The sequence below is a fragment of the Impatiens glandulifera genome, chromosome 7 (genome assembly GCF_907164915.1).
Source record: "Impatiens glandulifera chromosome 7, dImpGla2.1, whole genome shotgun sequence".
Classification (NCBI taxonomy): Eukaryota; Viridiplantae; Streptophyta; class Magnoliopsida; order Ericales; family Balsaminaceae; genus Impatiens; species Impatiens glandulifera.
Window position 1 is genome coordinate 40,408,847 of NC_061868.1, and position 18,974 is coordinate 40,427,820.

The 18,974-nt window shown below is 31.5% G+C and overlaps 2 protein-coding genes and 1 pseudogene across 2 annotated transcripts; 1 reads left to right on the forward strand and 2 right to left on the reverse strand.

The window, feature by feature from the left end:
- Positions 1-98: 98 nt before the first annotated feature.
- LOC124946167 lies at positions 99-1,285 on the reverse strand. The gene is made up of 2 exons (XM_047486737.1): positions 1,158-1,285; positions 99-542 (listed from the first exon to the last, which is right to left on the reverse strand). Exons 1-2 carry the CDS (start codon positions 1,228-1,230, stop codon positions 328-330), a joined length of 288 nt encoding a protein of 95 aa, XP_047342693.1. The 5' UTR covers positions 1,231-1,285; the 3' UTR covers positions 99-327.
- Positions 1,286-3,062: 1,777 nt separating this feature from the next.
- LOC124909892 (DEAD-box ATP-dependent RNA helicase FANCM) lies at positions 3,063-15,276 on the forward strand. Its single transcript, XM_047450522.1, has 23 exons — positions 3,063-3,107; positions 3,230-3,512; positions 3,732-3,875; positions 4,990-5,072; positions 5,166-5,280; positions 6,239-6,330; positions 6,452-6,506; positions 6,615-6,736; positions 6,808-6,921; positions 7,297-7,490; positions 7,951-8,081; positions 8,757-8,817; positions 8,899-8,969; positions 9,718-9,767; positions 9,830-9,995; positions 10,156-10,283; positions 10,377-10,727; positions 10,777-10,867; positions 11,885-12,532; positions 12,784-13,233; positions 13,427-13,478; positions 14,115-14,252; positions 14,750-15,276. Exons 1-23 carry the CDS (start codon positions 3,063-3,065, stop codon positions 15,240-15,242), a joined length of 4,077 nt encoding a protein of 1,358 aa, XP_047306478.1. The 3' UTR covers positions 15,243-15,276.
- A 1,682-nt stretch (positions 15,277-16,958) lies between these two features.
- On the reverse strand, positions 16,959-18,570 carry LOC124910502 (annotated as a pseudogene).
- Positions 18,571-18,974: the final 404 nt, after the last annotated feature.

Sequence of the window (18,974 nt, forward strand, 5' to 3'; positions counted from 1 at the left end):
TCATCACTTTAAAATGGTCGTTCTTTCGCTCATTTTGGCAATACTCAAAATCCATAGTGATCAGATATGTTCATCCCATGGATTGGAACATATCAGTATGCAAAGTACAAAAAGGTCTCATATGATCAATAAATAACCATAAATTGTTATTATGATGAATGTAATAGTATAATACAAGACCACTTCTCAAGTCAGACAGAGGAGAGAAACTGACAGCATGCCAAATAGCCAATGCAAATTGAAGAAAATCCCATTTCAGTCAAACCAACTACATATTTAGTCGAAACCTATTTTTCTTTACCCCAGAGAGAATCCGATGCAAGAAAATCAGGCTGAAGCGGTCTTCTTTTGCTGAAAAATGACAGCATAAACAGGGACTACAACACCAATAGAGAAGGCCGTCAAGACAGCAAGTGGAACCTTTATCTTTTGATGCTTCATCCTGTCCAAATTGTACATGTTCTTCGCATGAATATAGAACGGTTCATCGTGGCCATGTCCTCCCATTCTCTTCACACCAGTCGAATGGAAACGTCTAGCAGCTATAAGAAACATAACATGCCTTTACAGACCGCCGAATAAGCAGTTTATTATATTATTATAAGCAAGGACCACCAAGGGATTTGTGAAATAGACAGTAGCTATGTCAAAACAATGCGTTTTATTTGATTCACATAAAGTGTACAACTTGAAACAAACTCAATAGGATAACTCAAATGATTAGTCTTGTCTAAGAGACCGACCAAAGGTCTCGGGTTTGATTCCCACTAAGAACAACATTTTCACAATCTATTTCACTAATTACCCATCTCCCCCAGCTTAAAAACTTAAATCCCAATCAAGTACTCGTTCATATACCCTTTTGTTGTTGTATAATTGTCCTGTTTGAGTAATTACTTGTTAAAATAGTTGAAATCGAACTGGTTTTTGATAAAAGAACACATTGCAAAGAAAGGTTTAATTGTTGTTTTGCAAATAAACAACATACAGGATGATTGACATTTTCCAAACTAATTAGAACTCTTTGGATCCTTTCTAGAGATTGAGAGACTCTAAGATTTGTAAGCCCTAACCTAGCACACACACACACATACTCAGTTCATACTTCATTATCAAAGATCAGAAACACTTGAACAAAATCATGCAATCGTATTTACCTGATTTGGGAAGAAACAACGGGGAAGAAGCCAGGATCTTCGAAGCGCAAGATCTGAGTCCATTAGACGCCATGACAAGGAAGATGAGATACCGACGTTAAAGAGATAAAGCAAATCGTTATAATTAGTCTATTTCACTAATTATGAAGTTTATTTTGATTGATTATTATTAATTAATTGAACTTACAAATTCAATCTAATACCATATTTAATAACAATAATTTAATTTAAATAATAATAATAATAATAAAATATTAATAAATTATAATTATGTTTTTTTCAAATAATAAAATAGAATAATAATTGAGAGAAAGTTTGAGAAAAAAATCATTTTCGAGAATATTTTGTTCCGAACATGACCTTTTGTCTCGAAACATTTCTTTTTCTCTCTAATTTTATACTTATTTTTGTTTACACTGTGGCTTATTTTTTCCACGTGGTTGCTAGGTGGAGGGTTGCGGTGGAGTCGCTGCCCCAGCGTCTAAGGATGATAATGAAGCGGTTCGGAACGGGGAATGCATTTACCATCTCCGTCCCATTTTTATTTCAGAAATATTTTTTTATTACTGTTCGATTTCGGGGAATACCCGCAGCCACCATTTATAAAATATTTTAAAAAATAAAATAAAATTATATAAATGATTTTTTTAAATATAATATATATTGTAATATATTAAAATCTTATATTATTATAAATAATAAACTTATCACTCTTATAAAATATAATGAATAAATAAATATATTAATAATTTTATACATTTAATTTTGTTCATAATGTTCGAGCTAGAATCAGGGTGAGATGTGGCAAGTCGGAACGGGGACACAAATATCATTCCTACCTCATTTTCGTTCGTTTTGGGAAAAAACCGCTCCAAACAGATCAATTCCCTTCGATTACTTTACGACGATTTCAAATTGTCATTCTTCTCCGCGTCTCCCTATCATTACTTAATAAAATTATATATTAGTAAAATTGGACTTCTAAATTCATATTTGAGAGGTAAAACGTATTAACTTTAAGGATGAAAAATTATCGATAATTTTGGTATATAAAAAATATCATACCGTAAAATATTAAAAATATTGATTTTTTCCGTAGTAAAATATGAAAATTTTGATGTAATTATGTATATCAAAATAATATTTATAAATTATATATATATATATATATATATATATAAAACAAATAAAAATAATGAGAAATTATGTATACTTAAATTTTAATTTTAAAATTTAGATTTACACTTCTATTAATTTTGTTTAGTAAAATCTGACTGTTATAAATGAAAATATATTTAATTAATTTATTTATAAGTTCTTAATATATTCAATTTGTTTAAAAAAATTTGAAACTGATCTATAAAGATATGAATTCTATAAAAAAAAATTATTTTATTTTCCAACTAAATTTGATGTTAATTAATTATAAAATTAAATTAAAATATTTTTAACTGTTATATTATTTAATATATATATATATATAATTTTTATTATTTTATTTTAAAAATATATAACTAATTATATTTCACCTCAAAAAGTATTTTTTTTATTAAATTTAATGAAAACTAATAAGTAGTTAAGTTAGTCTCACAAAATGTCGAATATTTAAAAATAATATTTTATTTTATGTTATAAGTTTGTAATTTTTGTTTTGTTTTATCTAACGTTTTTTTGTAATAATCATCCCGACTTGTTAATTTCTTTTAAGTAAATATATATTTTTTTAAATTATTAAAAAAATTCAAAATATTAAATAGAATATAATATTTTAATTATAAAAAAAGAAATGCAGATTTTAATCTAGCATAAGTTGAAGTTTGCCGCGCTGCCGTGCTCCAGGGTTTGCCTCTTCTCCAGAGAAAAAAACGACAATCGCTTCAAATCTTCAGCAAGTAATTTCAAAAAATGTCTTCAACTGATCCTGATAGAGTTATCGAAGAAGACGACGATGTGAGTTTCTTTCATTCCCCATCTCTCTTGATTTACGGAGGATTATAGACTGAAAGAACAGACAACTCTTGTATAGAATGAATGAATACTCACTCTACTCAAATTCATATTTTCTTGCGTAGGAATTCGACTGGGAATCAGCTGTCAGAGAGATTGACGTCGCTTGTCAGATCACCGAATCCTCCTCTTCTTCTCTTTTTCATTCTTCCAGTAACGTTCAAAAGAAGCTATCATCTTCTCGACAATCCACTCTCGATAAATTTATAGGAAAGGCAGGCCTAGCTATTGCTCCTCCACCTGTCAATTGTGATTCAGGAAGAAGGGAACAATACATGGTCGACGAAGTTGAAAGGTTTGGCCTTGTTAAAATTGATCCTGAAACAGCCCATACTTGGATTTACCCAGGTATTTTTTTGACTCACCTCATACTTTTTTGGATTAATTAGATATTCCCATGATAGAATTTGTCAAGAAAATTGAGGGTTTATACTTTTGAGCTATTATCTACACCTTTAATTGTTACCAATAAACAAATCATCTTGTTTTAATCTTCATGAAGTACTGTTTATATTTTTCACTTTCTAATATAATCTTATGCACTGTCTTAATTCCTCGTTTTGGCAGTGAATGTTCCTCTTCGTGAATATCAACGATCCATAACTAAGACAGCTTTATTTTCAAATACATTAGTAGCACTGCCAACTGGACTTGGAAAAACTCTTATTGCAGCAGTTGTGATGTATAATTATTTCAGGTGGTTTCCACAAGGTATTTGATATTCTAGTATTTTTTTTTTTATATCTTTCTTTTGTATAATATCAGGAGTCATTTGTATACTGTTAAAAGTTACTGAAATATCCAATAAGCAATTCACTTTTCATGCTTACTCTGATTCCATACTTCCATTTTCTTATCAGTATTGTCTTGTGCAAGTGTTTTGAATAGTTAATCAATGATATAATGCCTACAACTTCCAGACAAACACATTTTCATCTACCATCAAATTTTATAATCAAAGTGTTTCTTGCGGAATTGATTCATCTTATTTATATTGCTGATCTTTATGCAACATACAACTGCTTCTACATAATTATGTAAATTGATGGTGAATCTTCTGGCTTGCTTGATGTATTTTTCTTTTCTTTTCTTTTCGAAATAGTCCTTTTTTTTTTTTTTGAAAAAAGCATGTTTGATGAAAAAATAAATTATTTGGATTAAATGACTAAGCTATATTTGTATCAAATATTTAAAATGTCAGAAAAATAAAGGGTAATTTGGTTGATGATTTGAATCGTGATGGGGATGAACCCTTTATCAAACACGCTCTTAGTTTTTAACGCTAAGTCTAGAGAAATTGGTATTTTCCCTCCAAGTTTGGTTTTGCTTAAAATTTAATTTTGTCCCTTCACGTTAGGAATCGTTTGATTTGGCCCCTCACTAACACAAATCAACATATGGCGTCGTCCGATTATTTGCATGTCAAGTAGGCACCAATTTTGCTATGTGGCCAGCTGTATGACTGTGTTAGCTAGTGAGGGGGAAATCAAATGACTTCCAACGTTTGAGTGGAACGATCAACGGATGCTGAGTTTGATGAATTAAATCAAAATTGAAAGAAAGTTTAATGGATGAAATACCAATTATACTGATAAATCTATATTCATGTCTTGTTTGGTAAAAGTGTTCTTTTTCTTAGGTGGAGTTTACCACTAGTTTTAATCAAATGCATTTAAGGCAGTAGTAATATTGCTCTTCTATTTTTCCCAGAGGAGCTTATATATATATATATATCAAATTGGTGGTTCTGGTTTTATTTTATTGGTGAACTTGTTTGAAATATTTTACACAACCATATATGATATATCTGACTCATGTCTTTCAGGTAAAATTGTCTTTGCTGCTCCTTCACGACCACTTGTTATGCAACAGATAGAGGCATGCCATAATACTGTGGGAATACCTCAAGTGAGGATTTGTTTTTTTTAAAAATATTTTTCTTCAATTTGGGTTTTGTTAAACAGTTGAGAACAACCAATTATGCCTTACCAATTATTGCAGGAGTGGACAATTGATATGACGGGTCAAACAAGTCCCTCAAAAAGAGCATCCTTGTGGAAAGATAAGCGAGTGTTTTTTGTGACACCACAAGTTCTAGAAAAGGATATTCAATCTGGTGAGACTCTGCAGTGTGATTGGAATAATGGTTTATAAGGAACTTAATTGATTTTATAATTATTTGCTATTTCAATATATGTTTTTGAAACCAAATGCTATTTGGACATATAAGAAGGATGTTAATTGTTTTGAACAACCCATGGAGTAGAGTAGGAATGCAGGAATTTCTTGCATGTTATAATTGTACACTAAATCTCTAATTCACTTTGATATGTACAATGAGTTGGTAAATAAATGAGATTTTCTTTTGCTTAAAACATAAACAAAAATCTATTTCCTGAAACTCGATCTCTCACCCAGATGAACCATTTAGCCAAGAGAAACCATGAACCAAAATAGAAGAGTTTGCCCCTATTAAGACTGTATAGAGCTGACATTTCCAGTTACATTTTTAAAAGATGCATATAGCATAGTCTTGACTAAAAATAGATCATCTTTATCTACCTTTAAATTCACTGTGCTGCTTGTATGAGTCTATTGAAGAATTAGGCATGCATTCTCCCTAAACTCATTTCTCTCAAAAATAACTTTCATCAAATAAAGTTCTTTTGGCAAATCTGATTTATTATTAAACTAGTAGTCCAATAACACTAATTATTTAAATACTTTAAAATTTCAAATTTATTTAATATTTTTCAATATGAAAATCCACTTCTCCCAAAGGCCATAAATAAACAGGGGCTTTACTAATGAACCCAATTATATGAGGGAAAACATGAAATAGTGAAGCTACATATGCAGCTAAAATTCTTTTGTCAATAAGATTCTCCTAACAGAAAAAGGCATCTACTTTAAATGACACATTGATTTTAGTGGAACTTATTTTGTTAGCTTTAGAAAGTTGTAATGGAGCAGCCTACTGGTTCGTAGATATAGTTTATCAAGTCCAACCTTAAAGATTATGCTCCCAGTCCTCTATTTTGTCATATATTGGCTCAATAACTACTGTTTTGCAGGCACATGTTCAGTTAAACATATAGTTTGTTTGGTGATAGATGAGGCTCATCGAGCATCTGGGAATTATTCATATTGTGTTGCTGTGCGCGAGGTTAATAAATCTACTTCCATCAAATAGCTCACACCTTGCTTTCTCTGTTATTCCATTAACTGATATCATATCCATCCTCGCGGCCATCTTGTTGTAGTATTCATTGTTCTTTTATTTGCAGTTAATGTCTGCACAACAGCAATTCAGGATATTGGCTTTGACCGCAACACCTGGATGTAAGTTAGTACTCATCTTATTGTTACTCAGTTAGTAGTAACATTTTCCGAATTCTTGCATGTTGGAAATTGTTACAAATTACTTTAGTCCCTTCTGTAAATGAACAGCAAAACAGCAGAGCATCCAGCATATCATTGATAATTTACATATAACAATACTGGAGTATCGAAATGAATCTGATCCAGACGTGAGTCCATATGTGCATGATAGAAAGATTGAAACAATTGAGGTATTTGTCCTCAACTGTTACTTTATTTGGAAGTGAACAGAGAGCTCACATTGTTATTGTAACACTGCTAGGTCTCCATGGGGGAAAGTGCTACTGATGTAAACAAAATGCTTTTGGAAGTTATACGGCCAATCGTTGCCAGGCTTTCTGCATTTGGAATACTTCAGAACCGTGACTATCAGACTGTATGGTTTCTTCAACCTCAATTGTGGTATTTTCTTTAGAAGAGTGTAGAGAAGTACTCTAATGTGCATCACATTTGACAAAGCCATGAAATATAATTGCATTTTGATAAAGAAGGCTGTAATGGATATTTTATGAATGAATCTATTTTACAGTTTAAGAGAATTAGATTATGTTTTGGTTCTTTAATTCTTAGTAATTTTCTTACAGACATCATTTATAATTCAGTTTTTAGCATTGTGCCCTATTTACTTGGATATTTAAGTACTGAGATGTTGCTAATGTAGTTAGCAGAAAAATAAATCCCATGTTCTTATGTTTTATGTGCTTACAAGTCACTTTAAATTGTATCCAAATATATATTTGACATTTTACAGTTGAGCCCATGTGATCTACTTAATTCAAGGGATAAATTTCGCCAAGCTCCACCGCACGATCTCCATCATATGAAGTATGGAGAAGTGGAAGGATATTTTGGAGTTCTTATTACTCTTTATCATATACGTAAGTTGCTTTCAAGCCATGGGATAAGGCCAACATATGAGATGCTCGAAGAAAAGTTGCGGCAAGGGTCGGTCTTTATAAAGTTTCTAGCTCATCAATAAATTGTGTTAATTTGCTGATGAATGTATGAAACTGATAAATATGTTTCTTGAAAATTGATCTCTTACATAGGAATTTCTTCTAGTTACTGCATTTTGGTATTTAGAAGGTTATGTTTTCAGATAAAGTACGGTAAACAATTTCATATGAAATGAGGATAAGTGTAAAACATTGTTTTCCTTCTCACCACTCTTTGCATTAAAATGTGCCAAATATTCGTCATAAAAGTTTATTTTGTGGAGGTCATGGCTGGGGTGGGGGGTGGGGGGTCATGATAGCTTCCAATATTAAAAAAAAATAAAAGTTTATTTTGAGGGAAAAAAAGTGTCAAGTTTGATAAGGGATTGCATTTGAATACCCATTTTTGAGTAGATCAGGATATATTTCCTTCCCTTAATCTGACAACATCATGTGGTGATTAATTTCAGGTCTTTTGCTCGTAGTATGAGTAAGAATGAAACTATATGGAAGGCAAAGCTTTTGATGCAGCAAAGCCTATCACATGGAGCACCTAGTCCTAAACTATCAAAGATGTTGGAAGTGTTGACTGATCATTTCAGTATGTTGCTATGCCTGCCTCATTTCAGTTTGATTAATGTCATAAATAGCTATAATCACATATGTATAGTATACAACTTGGCTCCAGAGCCCAAACCTATTATTATCTCTTCCAACACTCCCCCTCACGTGACAACATATAAATAATCTATCATGCCCAACTTGTTACAAAGACAAAAAAGAAGTGCAACATAAATGTTTGGTAAAGATATCAACTCACTTCATTTGAAGGAGTGTACAATGTCACTAAAATGATCTTATTCACAGGACCATGAACCACTTGCCAGAGAATTTTGTGTTTGGTTCTCCCATACTATATTGGATGCTCAGAGAATAGTGGTTGATTGTTACAAATGTTTGGTGAATATATATTGGACTTCTCATAGTTGTTTAGTCTAGTTTAGGGAGTTGTTTAATGTCCGTTCATTTGCATATTTCAATCCAATAGGTAATTTCCTTTGGCAAAAAGATCGAAATTATCTCTGAAGCTATTTACTAAGGAAATATTCGTCCTTCAGTATTATACATGCTAATATGTTTTGGCAGTACAATAAGCTGATCCTGAAACAATATACGAATATAGACATCTTCAAGTGCTTACCTCAGTTTCATGATTATGATTGGAAGAGTTCATCTTCTCTTATATGGAGGTCAATAAACATTTACATTATTGCAGAAATAAAAGATCCAAAAAAGTCGAGGGTGATAATTTTTTCAAACTTCAGAGGTAGTGTCAGGTATGGTTCTAATTGTATCTCATTTTCCTTCTGTGTCTGCTTTCTAATACAATTTATTCCTTTGATGCAACGTATTACCAGGGACATATTGGATGCATTAAAGAGCATAGGCGATTTCGTCAAAGCAACAGAATTTATTGGTCAAAGTTCAGGTTTGTAGCTTTGGACGTGTTACTTTATTAGTCTATGGCATAGGCAACTCAATGTGGTATTAGTGACAATATCCCCTTCATTAGAACATATGATAACTTATTTGGAAACCATGCCAGTGTGTCTGCTACTGCTTTTAATTGTGATTGATATATGACTCTCACATTTGTTACAATTCGTAGCTGCTGTTTTATAATGCTACTTCCAGACAGGTCTATTGTTTGTAGGGCAAGTATTTGTTGACTTGGAATATTTTTAGTATAAAGTAGCTCATTCCATTGATTTATGTAAATTTTATTTTCTTTATCTTGGAGTTGTAGATATGTCAGTTATGTCCAAGTCGAGCATTTTGTAAAAACCTTTATGCTAATATGAATTGTAATCTTTCAACAGGTTAGATTTTGGTGACTTTTTTTAGCATGTCTTGAGGACATCGCTGTTTCCTTTTTTATGCCTACTATCTCATCATAAGCAAGAATGTTTACTGTCTGAATACTTTTACTTCTTTATTTTATTCCACTTGACTTTGCCCTTTGTAAAAGCTTATACTAGTCATTGATGATTTTAGTTTTAATTGTCAAAATAGATATAACCCTGTGATCAGGAAAAGGAGCACGTGAATTAAAAAATGAGCTTTATATTGTTTGCAAGGTTGCTTGTCTTAGTCCAACCCAGTTTTCACTGTCTTAGAGGGTCAAATCATGAATGACTTTTATGAAATAAATCTTAATTAAATTAAGTCTTTTGCAGGAAAATCATCAAAAGGCCAGTCACAGAAAGCTCAGCAAGCTGTTTTAGAGGTAAATCTTTTTCTGTGTCCTTTAAAACCTTTTCTATTGTGCTTATTAATTTCCGCCTACAGAAATTTCGCACTGGTGGCTATAATATTATTGTTGCAACATCAATTGGCGAGGAAGGTCTAGATATCATGGAGGTTGATCTAGTAATTTGTTTTGATGCTAATGTCTCACCTTTAAGAATGATTCAGCGCATGGGGAGAACAGGAAGAAAGCATGATGGTCGAGTTGATATCCTTTTGTGTCATTTTCACGATTTTATTGTATTCTTATGATAATGCACTTGATCTTGCTTTGGATGTTTGAATTGGCCTCAGATTTTCTTGGTGATTTTTTATTACTATTTCATCAGTTTAGTATGTGTCACCTGGCTTTCCTTAACAAGCATTACTCGTTTTGGCCTGTCAAGGGACGGAACTGAAGGGTTACATGAGAAAGCAAGCACATGGAAATGCTATACGTAAACATATGCGAAATGGAGGAACAAATAGTTTTAATTTCCACACTAGTCCAAGAATGGTGAGATTTGTCTGATCAACTTGTTGGCTTCTCATTGTTCCTTAGAGCTATAGTTTTCTTTCCCTCTCTACATGCTCTACTATCTATGTGCAGATTCCACATATTTTTAAACCAGAAGTCCAATATGTTGAGATCTCAATTGAACAATTCATTCCCCGTGGTGGAATTAAAGTGAAAGATGACGATGCTTCCGAAATCCCAAATATTCAATGCAAACTGACTGATTCTGAAGCTGATCTAGTTGCCAAATATTTCCCACCTACGAATGGGAGTAGTACATGGAGGCCATCACTCATTGCCTTCCCTCATTTTCAGTCATTTCCTTCCAGGGTGCATAAACTAATGCATTCTTTCCGATCATGCGTTCTAGTTGATGCAATGCAACACTTGCAGAACTTATCATATTGTGGGGATGAAAAAGCCTTCTTCCTGGAGGTATACAACTAATTTGTGTTGGACTGATTTTGTTACTTGTATCTAACTTTTGGTACTAACTTGGTCTTGTCCCAATTATCAGGATGAATGCTTATTGAATCCAAACAAGAGAGTGGAAAATGTAGAACAACATGAGAGTACCATGCCAGGTAATTCAATTTGCACTTCATAAGTTGAAGTGTGTACACCAATATCTTTTATTTTTTGTATCATTCATTTCGACAGTATATGTATAAAAATATTTTACGAAATGAGCTAGGGTTTGCCTCCCCCCTTTTATATGCGTGATCGAATGACTGAGATTAAAGGGGAAATTGGGGAGCTCAGATGGAACGGCATTGAGGAAGCTATTGTGCCGATGAAGGATAATAGGTAGCATGGTAATAATAGATAGTAGTTAAATTAAGTTACAGCTTTTAGTATTGAGATGGGTAGTATGGGATGATTATTAAGTTCCTTAATGAGAGAGTGGATTTATACTATTCCTGTTTAGATAAGGATTAGGATTAGGATTTAGGGTTAGCTTTAGCATTTGAATAGATCCTTGAATTCCAATATGCAATAAATAACTTATTTATGGTTTATCTCTTCTCCATATTTTCTTGGCCTCTCATCACCCCTTCTTGGAACTTTAACAAACGCTAGTGTTTCTTCAAAATATAATAACCATATTCATCTATGTTTTCAGCATAAAAAATCTAATCAACGATTCCATTTATTGTATTCACCTCTTCAAAGAATTTATGCCTTTTGTTAGAAATATAATAGCCCCTTGAATGGACAACATTATGTACAGATTCTAGCTCTGTTAGTTGTGTCTTATGTATGCAGCGGAGATAGAATAATGTTACAGAAAGCTCTCTAGATTGAGAATAACTTGATCATGTCATTGGGGCATTGGTTATATGGAGTGGCAGTATCAAGTATGGGTGACTTATGTGTGAACATTTCCACTATTAGCTCTAAAAAACAAACTCCCCCTAACATAAAGTGTGGTAATTTTTTTTTTCACACAAAAGAAAGTGTGGTATTGTCTTTGGGCTTCTGTTGTGCAGCTTAGGTGGGGTTGCTCATAATCATTAAGTTGTTGCATTTATTTATCTCATTATGGTCTCACTTTATCATATCCATGCATTATATTTACTATGTTAAAATATCTATATCAGGGCCCCAGATTTCTCAAGGTTCTCCAGTTGATGATTCACAGAAATTAATACCACATTCCAACTCAGCTTTTGAGACCTGTGGAATTGAGGAGCAGCACTGTCTGCAAGACTCACCGTGCAGAGGTCCTGCCAAGCATTCTTACCTCTTCGGTTCTGATTTTATTACTATTAGCCCGTTGGGTAGAGTTGTCATTTTGTCTGTGCCCCAACTTCCGGTAAAAGAAGCCTCTCATTCCAAGTATGGCAACATTAGCAAGAACCTCTCACTTAACTATTTGAAGGAAGATGGATTTTGTGTTAAGGTTCAATGCAGAGACTACAATTTGGAAACTCGAGAAATAGAGAACTCAGCTTGCCACATAGCTTGTACTCAGACAAATGATCATTTACATACAGATGAGTTTGTTAACTTCGATGCCCAGCAGAAAATCAATTTAGATGGCAATGACTCCAATCTACAGGATTCCTTGTGCAATGCAAAGCTGTTGAATGATGGGGATCCTGATAGCATAGCGCATGTGGAAGACGAAATTATGATGCCTTTAGCTGGTGACTCGATCAATGAATTTATAGATGTTGATCTGAGTCCTCGATTAACTAATTTCATCAAAAGTGGTGTTGTTCCAGAGTCTCCCATACAGCACACAGGTTGGTATTCTTTCTTAATTTCGTAGATCTCTTCATGTAGGGGAAAATGATAGTACATATAATATGATAAAAACCAAGGTAGCTCAAATGGAAAGAGTCTTGCCTAAAAGACCAAAAGTCTCAGATTTGATTTCTACTGAGAATGCTGGGGCATGACTGTGAGGTCATGCTAGTTTCCTGGAAGAAATAAACCCTGGTTTAAAAAAAACATGATAGCTAAAGTTGCTGATACAAGTAATTGAAACGTGCAGGGGTATCACAAGCTAAAGAAAGCAGTAAGTCATTGTCTCCAAAAATTGGTTCACCTACTAGATCCAACAAGGAAATATTATTGGAATCATCGGTTGATAAGGGAGCTGATAATAGAATAATTTGTGAAAATTATTTTTCACTTTCTACTAATGAAGAAATTCAAACCCCTGTACTCCCTGTGAAGAGTTATGCCAGAAGAGGGGTCATCTATGATTCGCCCATTATTGGAAATGTACAAACTCCTTTTGATTCTTCTAGAAACGATCTTTGCAGTAAAGAATGGAAGTTGTCTTGTGGAAGCAAATCAGCAAGTGCCAAACCAACAAAGTTGAAACGTTTACGCAGATTTGGGGATATAAATAAACGGATACCAAGGGAAGAAAAGTTCCTACAAGACAGTGGTCCTTCAACATCATCTTTAAGTGCTCTGCCAATTAAAATTGCAAAGGGTAAACAAAATTAGTTGTTTAATGTTGTACTCTGGTGATGTAGAATTTTAGATTTCCTTATATGCATTTTTTTTCAATCTTTTGCTTCTCATTACCTTTGGCTTACAGAAAACCTTGTATAGTTAGACTTTCTTTCGTCTACTTATTGACTTTAGCAATGCCTTGGCATGCCTTTTCTATTTTCTGCATACAGGGAAAAGAAAGATGGATTTGGATGCAAAGGACTTCATTGAAGAGGAAGCTGAGTATGCCCTTTTTCTAATAAAATAGTTAAAACATGTTTTGCTTGGTAATTTTAGTTTATATATTATAGAATTTATAGGTAATGAATGAAGATCACACTTATTAGAAATAAAATAAGAATTAAGAACCTTTCTTTCTCTTCTGTATACCAAGTGAAAGGAGTCTTGGGTATACGAGGCTCCTTCACTTTTGGAATTCCCAAACTACCCTTCGCTGAAAATATACTTTACATCCCAAAATAATACAATTTATAGGATAAAAGTTCGTTTCGCTCATTTTGCTTTTTCACCTTGTGGAGGTTCATATAGCTTCACGTATCTATAAAAATAGCTCAAATTACTTTCTCATAGTTAGTTATTGGTTAACTCTGTTAAGTTCTTAAATCACCTCTACACAATTTTGCAGCTCCTTAATCTCAGTTCTGTTGACAAAAAAAATTCTTTCTAAAATACATATCAAGACAATTATTGAGATAACAAAAAAATGATGATTACACGTAATTTGAGTCATTTTTAAAAGTTCACGATGCAAGCCAGTAATGAGGATGTGCATTGTTTAGCCATATTTTAAAGTGTGTTTTGTGCTGACATGCTTTGTGTTGGACAACTCCTTAGCTAACTGGTTCCTGTAATTTTCAGGGTGTCTTCAGAATTTGAAGTATCAGATGATGAAGAAGAAGGAGACCCGAATTCCAGTGATGATAGCTTTATAGACGATAGAATCAACCCCACATCAAACATTCAACCAGAATCTAGTGAAATGATGGCAATTTACAGGTTATTTTCCTTGTATTTCTTCATCAGATCAATTACTGAAAGAGTTATAGGCGTCATAAGTTTTTTACTAGAGGGAAATCAGAATATGAATCTGAAATCAAAGAACTAAAAATCAGGCATAAAAGGAAATCAGAGAATCTGTATTTTCTTTCTATTTTACTTAACATAGCCCTATGTACATTGGTAATATACACATAAAAACCTTCAAATTGTACACCATTTTTTTGATAAGAAAAGATCATTCATAATGCCTACTTTATTTCCGGTTCTTCTTTTCACAGAGGTGTTTCCATGATTCAAACCATTGACCTAGCTATATATAAGAGATATCAATGGATGTTAAGCCTATTTGCTACTGTGATCCCTACAAATCTACATTGGTTAATCTTATACCAAACAAAAAAAAGTTCATCAATTGTGACAAAATAACATTTTCCAAATGTCAATTTAGTTTGTTATCATTGACATTTAACTTTTTGGTTACACTTCTCGGACAGGCGCTCTTTGCTCACCCAATCACCTATGGTGAGCCTTCCAAACTATGCCACAGATATTACACCTGGTTCCATCATTTCCATTGCCGAGTCAAGTCAAAGTGCTTACTCACCAGTTGCGATTAACCATGTGGTTCAAACGCCTCAAACTCTGATAAATTTTTCTGAGATAATGAATTCTTCACAACCCGACAATATTGGAGAGAATGAGAATGATAATGGGACTAGAAAAAGAAAATTGAGTTTTTCTCAAGTTGAGTTTTCAAATCATCAGTTCAAGACAGCTTGCACCAAAACACCACATGTCCAGAATGACGCGGAAAGGATAGAAAAACTTGAACATTCATTAGACGACGATCAGTTCTTCATGGATGTCGATCTCGATGCAATTCAGGAACAAGCTGCTGCGTTACTGAGACACAAAACTCAAACGTCCATGCAAGGTATTATTGTATCTGGTGATAAGAATTCTCCTACATTTGATCTTGGTGTATAGTCCTAATAATGTTGTATGGATTGTTATAAGTTATAGTTATAAACTGTATAGATTTTATAATTTTATGTTTAGTTATGAGTATAAAAAGTAAAAGGTTTTTTTACCTTTTATATTTATTAAAGTTATTTTTAATTTATTTTATTATTAATATTTAAATTAATAAAAATAATTATTTAATTACCATATAAATATTTTCTTAAAATAAATAATATTTATTGCTTTATAATTTTTTTTTTTTGGTTCGATTTCTTTTATCTTTTAGTTTAAGGACATGTCATACTTACATATTTTTGTTATAATTTATAACTCGTTATTATTGTGCATATAAATAATAAAAGTCACGGGTTTCAATTGATCTAAATTAAAGTTAAATTATGACTTGAGATGGTTTTAATTTTTTAAATAAAAAAAGAAGATAATTATCCTATCAACCTTCACTGTCTACCAAATCGATCTGGGTATCATTAATTATTAGTAAATTTTTTGAAATAAATGTATTAGAAAGAACAAAAGGTCAGTTCAGGGATGAAAAAAAAAAAAAAAAAAAAAAATATATATATATATATATATATATATATATATATATATATATATATATATAAAAGTGAATTTGTAGAAAATGGTTCCAATTAAGTTTGTTGGGCTCATTTGGAAAACTTTTAATAAAATAAATATATATATATATATATATATATATATATATATTTATTTATTTTTTTCTAGCATTTTCTTGTTCAAATTCATGATGAGACATTACAACATATCCAGACCCTAAATAAACTTAAAATGAAAGGATTTGTGTTGGCTAAAGAAACTAAATGTAGGATATAAAATTAGACTTTTATGGTATAATAAACAAATGTAGAAAACTATTAATAAAACCTACAAATATCCACATTAAAAGAAAATATATATATATATATATATATATATATATATATATATATATATATATATATATATATATATATATATATATATATATATATAAGAGAATGAAAAGACTTTTTTTTTTCTCTTCAATTTCTTTGTTTCTTCTTTCATCATTCTTGTTGCCTTCACCTAAATATCAGGAGTGAAAAAATCAGTTAAGAATCAAAGTTCTAATATTAAGGTTGCACTAAAACTGTTCAATTTAAAAACAAGTCTTATTAAATATCTACATCTATGTTGGATTAAAACTCTCATAAAATATTTCTAATTAACATCAACAATGTACATTTGCAATATTCATTAAAGATGTCAACTATATCTCATTTACTACAAATAGAAAAATGAGAAAAAAAAATGGATTTTACTATAAAGTGAGTTAATATAAAAGTAATTTTCAAAAAGTATTTATAATATGTAACACATTCAAACAAAACTTTTGTAAATATATTAAAAATATCCTGCAAATCCCAAAGAAAACTAGAAATATATATGATATATATATATGAACTAAAATATTTATAACCACGAAAATAGTTATTAATTCATAACAAAAAAGACTGAAATTTTAATATTATATATAGAAACTCGATAAATTAATACTCGATTATTTAATAAACTCTCTAAGATAATATTTTTGGCCGATCCCGACTCGGGGATAAAGTGCTAAATAAATAATTCGCTAAAGTTATAAGATAATTTCTTTAGACCCCATATAAAATATAAATTAATAATTCTTTATATATAGCATATTACATGAATGATTTAGGAAGGTTTCTTGAAAAATGACTCAATTGTCTTTTGTTTTTTTTGTTAAAATTAATTTCCCCTTGAATGTTGTCTCTAATTTTCCTTAGCATGGTAATAACTTCTGGTGTTGTTTTCTCATAGCTCAACAAGAAATTGTTCAATGTGATTGTCGCTTTAATAGCTTCGTTTCGCGAAGGGGCTCCATTGTAAAACTTTCATCATCTTCTTCATCGATATCATCTTTATTAATTTCAATAACGCTTTCAATACTTTCTTCATCAGTCAACAACTGTGCAACTACATTTTCTTTTGGGTAAGTCAGAACATCTTTGACATCCATTGCATTGCGATAACCCAACTCTTTGATCAAATTCTGGATGAGTGCTTTCACCACCTTCATCTGAGTTCTCAAAAGTCACGTTATCTGTTGATCGAAGTTTACAATGACGAAAGCAGTTCGCAATTGTATTTGCACGAACATTTATAGTCCATGCTGAAATTGCAAGATTCATTGCATCTAACACATTTATTTTTGCTAGATTTGGAACCCTTAATTCATAACCCTCCAAAAGACTTCTATAAAATCGACGACAATAATGCATCTTAAAAGCTCGTATGATCCCCTCGTCACAAGGTTGAATTTTTTAAGTTGTGTTTGGTGAAAAAAAAATAATTCAACATTTCTTAATCCTTCAATAATTTTTGGATGAGCATGGCAATTATCCACAATCAAGAGAATTTTTCTTCCAACCATTTTTTTTTATCAAGTTGGTGAACATATTCTTCAAATAACACACCAGTCATCCAAGCTCGTTTGTTAGCACGGTACTCATAGTTCAGACTGTTCAAGTTTACATTCTTCAAGCACATTGGTTTAACATATTTCCCAATAATCCATAAAGGAAGTTTTTCCGTCCTCATTACAGCAAATAACAACAATTAGTCTTTCCTTGTCTTGTTTTTTCCCTTCAAGCTGCATTGTTGCAAGGGAATGATCCGGTTGAAATCTAAAAAACAAACTTGTTTAAGATCAAAACATGTAAATAATTACATCACTAAACTACAAAATATAAAATAAAATACATGGCTGATTTCGTTAATAAAAAAAAACTTGTTTCATCCATATTAAAGATGTCTTTCATTTCAAACTGATCAACTTTGTCTCTTATGGATTTTAATTTGTCCTCCATGCACTCCATTTCAATAGTTCCACTCTCTCCGAAATGTCGAAATTTTTTAATTCCATATCTTGTTTTGAACTTTCCAAGCCAACCAATAGAAAAGGTAAAGTCTGGAGTATCCACTGAATACATATCTTTCATGAACTTTTTCACTGATTAGTTCACCTGTTATATTCACATGTTCTTGATATTGAAGAATCCATTCATAGAGAGATTTTTCTAGGTCAGGAAATTTTTCCGGTTTGTGTCGTTTAACATCGCCTCTTTCGGGAGCAAGTGAGAGATACTCTAAAGACTGCTTAACTGTATTCGATATTGTCGCTTGACTCACCTGCAAACCATAGTTACTATGAACTCATTCTTGCAACTGCTTTTGAGTGAGACTTGAATTATCTTTGTTGTGCTTGACTCTTCGAATCTCGCCTGTCATTGTTGTTTTTTTTCACACCTTTAAGATGGGAAGCCATGTTGAATAAAATTTTTAATTAATAAATTTTGATAGTTGAAAGTCTATTATTTTATAGAGTTTTTATATATATTAATTTAAAAAATTAATCCGACTCAAATTGAGGAATCTCCACATAACTCTATTAATATTATATTCTCATAAAATATTTTTTTCATAATAAATTATCTTTTATATAGTAAATATAGTATAATATATTAAAAATTTATATTATTATAAAAATATAAACTTATTTTTTTATTTTTTATAAATTATTAAAAATAAATAAATATAACAATAATGTTATGTATATTTTTTTTTTAAAAAATGTTCATTTAAATATATATACTTATATACTAAATCAATTAAGCGTAAAAACTAATAAAAATTTATTTAATAATTTTTTTTACTCAATTAGTTTATTTT